Source organism: Lynx canadensis, chromosome C1 (assembly GCF_007474595.2).
Source record: "Lynx canadensis isolate LIC74 chromosome C1, mLynCan4.pri.v2, whole genome shotgun sequence".
In the NCBI taxonomy this organism is placed as follows: Eukaryota; Metazoa; Chordata; class Mammalia; order Carnivora; family Felidae; genus Lynx; species Lynx canadensis.
Window position 1 is genome coordinate 92837378 of NC_044310.1, and position 9130 is coordinate 92846507.

A 9130-nucleotide genomic window follows, 5' to 3' on the forward strand; every position below is an offset into this window, starting at 1 on the left:
TGGCTGGAGAGGCTGCAAACAGCAGGCAGGTTTCCGGTCCAGTCGCTTAGGGGCTGAGTCCTGGGGACAGAATTCAGGAGGCAGGGAGGGCAGAGTTGAGTGGCTGAGTGGCTGGTAGGAATTCAAAGCTCAGTGACTAGGTACCTCCTGACCACTTCTCTGGGCCATTTTGTGTGTTTTGCCATTGGAAATGAAACAGCAATTCACACTCAAGCCAACTACGTGTTCTGCAACATTACTTCTCTTCCCAAGTTTTGTATTTTCTTCAAAGGTCTGTTCAGCAAACTAGTTAGGGAGTTAACATGGGGGCACTAGAGGGTGCGTAGTGATTAAGAGCACAAGCCCTGGGCACCAGACTGAGTGACTTAATTTCTTTGCCTGCAAAATGAGGATGGTAAGAACATCCGCCTAATTGAGCTTTTATGAGACTTCAATGAGTTAGCACATGTAAGGCGCTTAAAACAGTTCACAGTGCATAGTAAGAGGCCAGTAAATGTTGGCTTCCCTCATTGCTGCTACTGGGCAGGGGCGGGGTTAGAGAGCATAAAGAGACAACTAGAAAGGCGGACCTGAAAGGAAGGAACGAAGCAGGTAGCTGAACAAGGAAGGCAGCTGTGGCAGGTGGGCCTCCTCCCTCGCTGGCACTGCCTACTGAATGTTGCTTAAGCCGGCTTGGGGCGGGATGGGGGTGGGGCAGGATGGGGGCGGGGTGGGTGGGGATGGGGTGAGGTGGGGGTTACGAAATTCAAGACTGACCGAGAGCAAAAGAACATGCCTTGTCCTTTCCGGCCACCAGGTGGCAACAGCACATGGGTCTGCGGCTGGTTTTGTCTCCCAAGCTACACACACGTGCCATCTGCTGGCCACACCTAAGTGCTTGCCTGGGCATGCCGACCTTCCAGCGCTTCTGCCAGAGCCGGGAGTCACCAACAGGCCCTGCTCGCCAGACACCCGTGCAGGACACAGCTGGGGAACACACCTCAGGTTTTCTGGCCTCTGCCAGATTTCTCCAGAGCCAAATACTCAAGTGTGTTTCCACATCCCCTCCCCCAACTCAATTCTTGGAATCCCAGAGGCTGTAGGAGTTGCTGACAGAGGCTCAGGGAGAAGGGTGAACATCTAGGCAGCTGTCACTGTGATACAGGTGAAATGTGTTACATGAACTTTAAGATCAGCCATAAAAAGGAGAAGACAGCAGTGGAAGGCCTCTGTCTGGGGAAGGGCATTTCAGTGCCTATGTAGGGTGCTTGTTGGCATATGTATGTGGGGGGCAGGGGACACCAGCTGACACTCCACTCCCTCTGCCCAGTTGCCTATTGCCTTCCTTAAGTCACAGCCTAGCCTTCTAAGAGGGAAGTTCTCTCAAAACTCACAGGGAATTGAATTGGTGCTGGTTGCAAGAGTCAAAGGCTGTGAGTCAAAGGCTTAGCGAAATCTGTTCAATGAGTCTCATTCATTCAACAACCCCCCACCATCTTGCACTCAAATTTATTTTTTCAATAAATAAACGAAATTCTCTGCCACATACAAATGACAACACTAGGCACTGCAGAGATTTCTAAAACCTAGTGCCAACCCTCACGTCTAGGAGGGGACATAAGAGAACACCAACAATATCTAATGATATACGTGACGAGGTGTTCCAGTATCTTCTACTGAAGCAGTCAGTGAAAGTGAATACCAGGGGACCCATCAAAGGGTCCCATCTCAGTACCTCAGGCTAGATGATGAGGCATTCTCAGATGGCTCCATTCTCCGGATGCGCAAGTGGCTTAGTAGGTTGAGTGTCCAAACTCGATTTTGGCTCAGGTCATGATCTCACAGTCTGTGGATTCGAGCTCCGCATTGGGCTCTTCCCTGACAGAGTGGAGCCTGCTTGGGACTCTCTCTCCCTCTCTCTCTCTGACCCTCCCTCGCTCCCACTCTCTCTCGCTCTCTTTCAAAATAAATAAACTTAAAAAAAAAAAAAAAAAGGCCTCATTCTCTTGCCAGGAAAGGACACCCAAACTTAGCAAGCTTAGGCTATAATTGACCAAGACCCTTGATAACCTCACATAGTGTGAATCAAGCTATATTTTACTTGATCTGGACCTTCCAGTAACACACAAATCCTGTGAAAAGGCAGCTTGTTCCCATCTAACGCCAACAAAGGGAGGGCGGATAGTCACAGCTGGATGAGCTGCAATCACAAGAGCCTTCGGCCTATTGAGGCCCCAGCCTGGGAGGCTCCTCCTGGCTCCCTCATTGGAATAACACAGGAGTTTACTACGTATTTGTTTGAAATTGGAGCATTTACTTTCACACATACAGAGATTATAAAAATACATTCATTTTATTTTAGAAAAACGCAGATCGATGTAAGCTTATCATAAACTGGCCTCTTAAGAGTCACAGAATTCACAGGAAATAAGTTCTAGAGACCAGGTGCCTGCCTCTGCCTCTCCAAACAGGCCTGCATCCAGTAGAGGATGTGATTCAGGACTGTTCCTCAGAGAGCATGGAGGTTAGCTACAGAGGCCATTCACATGTAAATGCCCAGTGAGCCAAAGCCTGGGAAGAAGATCAAACTGGGACTGAACACAAGAGTGGGGGGTGGAAGAGGACAAACCACTCTCCTGCATTTCTCATTTTCTGCTTGTTAATTTCACTGTTGGGAGGTGACCTCTTTTTCCTAATCCTCTTTCAACCCACAGAGTTTGATTCCCCTCCAGCTCAACCCTAATCCACCCCATCTCCCATCTCTTCACTCCTGGGGCACCAGCCCTGGTGGCATCTTTTCCTCCTGCTCCTGGGCCAGAATCTTCTGGAGTCAGGGCCTGCCTTCCATGAGAGGGCTTGGAGGGTCGAGTAGAGGTGAGTCCAGGCAGTGACTGTAGTGGTTTGCTCCTGAATTTTTGCTTGCTGACCTGATCTCTTTACCTAAAGAGTCAGAAGGAAGAACTGCTTTAAACTGTCCCTCTTCTGGGCTGTCTGGGTGGCTCAGTTGCTTGAGCATCTGACTCTTGATTTCAGCTCAGGTCATGATCCCAGGGTGGTGGGATCGAGCCCCGAGTCAGGTTGTGTGCTAAGCATGGAGCCTACTTAAGATTCTTTCTCTCTCTCCCTCTGCCCCTCTCCCCTGCTCTCTCTCTCTAAATGAATAAACAAACAAACAAACTTTCCCTCTTCTTCAAGCCTATTTGTCACCGAGCTGAGTTGAAGTTCCTCAGGGAAGGAAGAAATGGGACTCCCTGACCCTCTAGTCTCCCCTCCTCATTCCCATCTTGCCACATAGGATTCAGGGCTGGTGTGCCTAACAGTTTGGAAGCCTCAGTGACAGGGGAGAGAGAGCATCTCGACCAGTCTTACCTGGTGGGTCCTGGGACCGCCACTTTCCTGGGGGGCTGCAGGTTGCTGCGAGTGGCAGCAGTGATGGGAAGATTTGGCCGCTGGGAAACAGGAACTTGATGGGGGTTAACAAAAGAAATAAGTGAGCAGAAAGTTCAAGTGACCCTCCCCGAGTGAGTCTGGGATTAGTGCCTTTCCTCCCACCCAAGGTTACAAAACATAAAGTATTTGAAAACCACAGTTCACACTCTTTGCCCGGGCCCACATCTCTCCTTAGCTCAGTCTCCCCATCTTCAAATTGGGCTGTAATGAAGATGGAGAAAGGGGTCACTGTTCCCAGCTCTGTGAGGGTGCATTCAAGCTGGTCAAGGGTAGGCATTCTTCCTCCTGATTTCCAGCCATTACGTCCACTCTTCCTCACCTCTGTGCCCTACAGCACTTGGTCGTGGAAGTCCTTTCCGAGGTGGCAGAGAAGCTGGAGGCAGGGCACCTTTGCCGGGTGGTACACTCCGGCTGGTGAGTGGCATTCGGCTGGCAGGCCTGGGGATGGCAGAGGGAACAGGCAGTCGACTGGAAGGCTTAGCAGCTGCTCCCTGTGGCCGAGAGAGGCGCTGAGAGTTGCCGGTAGGAGGCTGTGGGGCCAAGACTGGTCTGACAGGGGTAGGCGGGCCTGGTGGAGAGGAGTAGAGGAATTTTGGGGTCAGCTCCATACCCTCCCTCCTCCCATTCACCCACAGTTTTGCTGCCCAAGTCTCCTCACTTGCTGTCGCTCTCCCACTGGGCCCAGCTTTGCCCCGGACTGGAGGAGTAGATCGGGCGAGAGGAGAAGATGCTGGGCTTTTGGATGTAGGCAACAGATTGCAAGTGGGTGACTCCTGAAATACAAGAGAGAAAAAATAGGACTAGAATGGAAAAAGAATCTGTTCTGCTGGCTGTTTGAGGAATAGAGGTGGAGAGCTGCCTAGATCCCAGGAAGCAAGGGCAGACGTTCGCTGCCGACATCGTCATCCTCATCAATACCATTTATCGTGAGCTTATTATAGACCGTGTAGAGTTATGCACAGACACTGTGCTAAGTGCTTTGCTTATGGTATTTTGCTCAATTCCAACAGTCCTGAGGTAGAATTTTACTATCCCCACTTTACCAACGAGGAAACCACTCTATGGCTGTACCGAGTCACGCACTGGGTCTGAGGGCACACGTCCAACCCAGGCCCTCCAAACTCACCCTTTTCACACTGGAGGGCCTCTTTCCAGATGCTGCCCGGAGAACCCTGACTGACCCCTTCTTATCGCCGCTCCGGAGTCGGGGTGTCAGGCCGCTTGGGGAGGGGGTGCTCCGAGTCAAAGAACTCACAGTGGGCAGCAGGTCTCGGACAGGACTGTCCTTCAGCACAAAGGTCTCCCGCCGGGGGCTGGGCTTCACCCTGCGAGGCCCCAGGCCCTCGCCCGTGCTCTCCTGCTCCTGCAGGGCACACTGCTCCAGCTGAACTGCCAGCCGGTTGGCCTCGTGGAGAATCTCCTCCAGCTTCTCTGGACTAAGGGGACCCAAGCTGAGCCTCAGCCCCTGGGGGGCTGGGGCCACTGCATTTGGATTACTTCGATTGGAGAGTCCTCTTCGGAGCGGTTTCTCTGGAGTCACCGACACTGCTATGTCTTCCTCCTCACGACTGAGACAGAAAACAAACCAGGCGCCATGCCCACACAGAAGAGAGCAGGAGACTGCAAAGGAGACTGGGCAACTCCTCCACAACAGAGCCAGGGACACAACCCCAAACCCGGAAGCCCATGCTGGCTGTGAGGGTGGTCTCTAGGTGATGAGATGCCCCGTTCTATGAGGCCTCATAGGCCTTTAGCACTTACCGACACTGGAAATTATGCCAGGATGCGGACGGAGCAAATCCACTTACCCTTCTTCTTAACATCCTGAAATCTCATTCCAGCTTATCCCTTTTCCCCTCCCCCAAAAGTGTCACAGGGGCCCAGGTCAACAAGTCACCCAGCAGCCCCAGGGCACCCAACCCCAATTACCAACCCAGACCCCAGAGGACAATACTTCAGCACTAAGGGGACAGAGGCAGACAGGCACTGTTGGAGGAAAGCAAGTAGGTTAAAGAGGCTGGTACCTGTCAGATGGTGACAGCCCTCCAAAGTCCAAGGTCTCATCCGCTATGAACTTTACATCTGTAGGGGAGGAAGGAAGGAATGCCAGCCTCGGGTCCCTAACGCCGTTCTCAATCGCAGCGCCTTACTCCTCCCTCCTTACTTTCCTTACCTTCCTCTAAATCTTCCATGTTCCAGCCAGCAGGTGCACGAGTCAGATTAGACCTGAGCTGGAGACAGAATACACCTTTCTTCAGGTCTCCATCCTGCCCAAGGCCCCCAGCTAAACGCAGGGTGCAAGCCAGGGGATGAGGATCATGCTGGAGATAAAGCAAGGGTCCCAGGGGTAGCACCTGCCCCTGTAACTAGCCCTGTGAACTCCGGGGAAGGTGCCGAGAAAGCACCATCCCCCTCCTCAGGTTGCCCTGCAGCCCCCCTACAACCTGGGCTCTTCTCACCGGGGGCGGTCTGCGCGCCCCATCTTCTTCCTCGCCACCATCCTCCGGTTCTCTCTTTCCCCAAACCACCTTTCCACTCACACGGCACCACACTCACACGGCACCACACCCACACCACACCTCCAGCCCACCCTCTGTTTTTACTTTCCGCCCCGCCTCACCTCTCGCAGAAAGCACTTGCCTCCCACCACTTAGTCCCGGGAATCAGCCCTGAGGGGGTGGGGCTCCTTTCGAATCTCTCAGGCCCCACCCACTCTCACCACATGCGCTCCGTGATTGGTGGTTCCCAACATCCCTGCCCTCAGGGGCGGGGCGGCATCGACCAGCCGGCCGGAAGTCTGCCGGTGGGGGCTGTGTGGAGAGCGGTTCTAAAACAGACTTCATCCGGTGGGCTAAGGCGGGGAGGCCGCCTGCTCGCGCGTGTGTCCGGGAGACTTTCCTTGGAGGAGGCGGGGCCTCGTGGCGGCGTGCGAGGGACCTGGCCAATGACTGTACGTTTCTCACCCTGCCAGCTGGGCGGAGCCAGGCTCCCCGCTGGACCTCCGAGCGCCAGTCACCCTAGACCCAACGCTCCTCTTGAGGAAATTTGTTTTCAGGGGCTTACTCCGTTTGCGAGCACCGCGTTGGCCATGTTTCCTCATTTGTGATTTTTCCAAGTTATGGAAGCACCTAGACATTTATATTTTAGGTATATTGAGGTTCTCTAAGAAGTACAGCCTCTATTATCTTTTTTTTAATATATACAAGTTAGCATATAGTGTAATAATGGTTTCAGGAGTAGAATTTATCGATTCATCACGTACATATAACACCCAGGGCTCATCCTAACAAGTGCCCTCCTCAATGCCCATCACCCATTTAGCCCATCCTCCCCTCAACCCAACACCCCTCCAGCAACCCTCAGTTTGTTCTCCGTATTTAAGAGTCTCTTGGTTTGCCTCCCTCTGTTTTTATCTTATTTTTCCTTCCTTTACCATATGTTCATCTGTTTTGTTTTTTAAATTCCACATTTGAGTGAAAGCATACATTTGCCTTTCTCTGAATAATTTTGCTTAGCACGATACATTCTTGTTCCATCCACGTTGTTGCTAAAATGGCAAGATTTCATTCTTTTTGATCGCGGAGTAATATTCCATTGTGTATATATATATACACCATATCTTCTTTATCCAGTCACTAGTTTGGTACATTGAGGTTCTCTAAGAAGTACATCTTCCATCATTATTTTAAGAGAACATTCAGAACCGGAGGTGAACAGGGTTTTTGGACACGGAGATTTGGGTCCAATTCAGCCGTGACTCCTCTGTCACAAGGCAGGCAGGCTTGAGTGTATTTGACCTCTCGCTTATCTGCAGAGCAAGAACCCTGACCGTCAGTCATGGTTTCATGGCTAGAACTACCAGAGTCAAGTTTATACCTTGTGCCTTAGGGGCTTTTGAGGGGTGTTTGTAACTTGCTACCTCTAAACTAAAAGCTGTGTTTGTGAACTGCTTAAGCCTACTTATTAGAGATCTTTTTGTTGTTTCCAAGTGTTGCCTGTGAATAGGCTGGGGCCACCAGTTAACAGGGCTTCTTAGAAATGTTCTAAAAATTTAAAACAATGGCTGGAGAACTTTAGTCTCCAGAGTTTATGACCATTCTTTTGGTTATTTAGAGGCTTTTTTTTGGGGGGGGGGGGTTACTTTCTAGTTTTTAGCTGTGAAGCTGAGGTGATGAGGTTTGCAGGCACGAGATGTTACTGTAAGAAATGCCACAGGAAGCAAAGGAGACTTGGGGTTCAGTGGGGGTGCTAAGGCAAAGGGCGGGGGGGGGGGGTGGCCCAGAACTTGCAGGCTTGTGTGAAGAAGAACTGGGAGAAGAGGATTGCCTGGTTTTCTGTAGGCTTGTTGGTGAGGGTGGAATTTTGGTTGTTTGTAGGATTCAGGTTCTGTGGAGGTGGGAAGACCAGAGCCAGTAGTTTCCCTCTCTCCAGGCAAGTGGTGGCAAAGTGAAGAATGAAGGGAAAGAAGCTGCTCATTAACTGCATTCCTGCTGGGCCGAGGAGCAGCCTGACTGGGGAAACCCCGCCCTTGCTTCTTCCCAACCTCAGGTGAGTGGGGATGCAGTTGTAGCAAATTGGAAGTTAGTTCCTCCTATGGAAACTCATCTCCAATTTCCTGTCACCCAGTTATGATTTTGAAAGCTGTTGCAGTACCAGAAAAAAAGCAATTGAACTACTTTCTCCTCCATCAGAATAACAACAAAACCAGAAAATACAGATTTCAGGCACAAGAATTCTTTACTCAGCCTAAGGCCACTAATCTGGGAATTATTTGTCCCCCTCAGCCCAACCCCTAAAATGACATCTATGAACAGATGTTCAAGATTTTGGATAAATAGTGAATAGACGAATTAATGAAGAGATTACACCCCCTCCCTGGCACGTGGTAGACCTTACTTCAGAAGGAACTCCCTAGTGTTGAGGGCATAAATGACAAAATTAAGGATTCCAGTACAGTTCTTCTTGAATGTGGGAAGATTAACTATGACTGGAAGTCTTGTTCAGCGTGAAGATTTTATTCCTTCACCGTGAAGGTTCAGCGTATAGGAACCTTGAGTACTTTGATAGCAGAGGCATTGGGGCGGTGGGCTGAGGCCAGAGGTCTAACTGATCCTTAGGGCATCGTAGCTGGGTGTATTCCACTCCTTCCTGACCCCGGCCCTGCTTCAGCTGAAGGGAGGCCTCCTGGCCATTGTGTCCCTGACTAGCTGGCTCTGGACTCTGGTCCCCCTCTCTCCCCAACCTGGCAGTTGCAGCAAGGGGTCCCGCAAGGGCATTTGACCATACAAATAATTTGTGTGGCTAGTTTCTCAGTTTTCCCAAGATGCTACATAACTAGTGACATTCTGGATGCATGGAAAAAGTTAATTATGACATATAATGGATGCCTTGGGGGGCATTGGGGCATTCTCATAGTGCTCCAGTTGAGAAAGGCTGGAATAGACATTTGCCTCAGCTGAAAATAGACCTTTGGTGTGAACAGAAAAGCCTGTCTCAGTTTTCTCAGCCGAAACACACCCTCCTCCTCTTCAAAGCCTTGCCTAAGATTTACTGCCTCCTAGCGGTCTTTTCTTTCTTACAACCCATGATCCCACCCCCCAGACCTGCTACAGTTGAGCGTCGCTTGGGTGAAAGAGATGAGAGGAAAGAGAGAAAGCTTGAAGTCAGGCAGACCTGGTTCCAATCCTAGCTCTGCTAACTT

The 9130-nt window shown here is 50.9% G+C and overlaps 1 protein-coding gene across 7 annotated transcripts; it reads right to left on the reverse strand.

Annotated features, from left to right (window-relative positions):
- Positions 1-2272: 2272 nt before the first annotated feature.
- PSRC1 (proline and serine rich coiled-coil 1) lies at positions 2273-6264 on the reverse strand. 7 transcript variants are annotated; one of them, XM_030327958.1, is made up of 8 exons: positions 6149-6262; positions 5603-5660; positions 5454-5511; positions 4556-4997; positions 4059-4202; positions 3749-3867; positions 3349-3442; positions 2273-2919 (listed from the first exon to the last, which is right to left on the reverse strand). In XM_030327958.1, exons 1-8 carry the CDS (start codon positions 6179-6181, stop codon positions 2719-2721), a joined length of 1149 nt encoding a protein of 382 aa, XP_030183818.1. In that variant the 5' UTR covers positions 6182-6262; the 3' UTR covers positions 2273-2718. The 7 variants fall into 7 exon arrangements, with proteins under 7 accessions (XP_030183818.1, XP_030183812.1, XP_030183813.1 ...); XM_030327952.1 differs by having other exon boundaries at positions 2728-2919; positions 3349-3630; positions 3749-3997; positions 4088-4202; positions 6149-6264; XM_030327953.2 differs by lacking the exon at positions 6149-6262 and adding an exon at positions 6050-6113 and having other exon boundaries at positions 2728-2919; positions 3349-3630; positions 3749-3997; positions 4088-4202.
- Positions 6265-9130: the final 2866 nt, after the last annotated feature.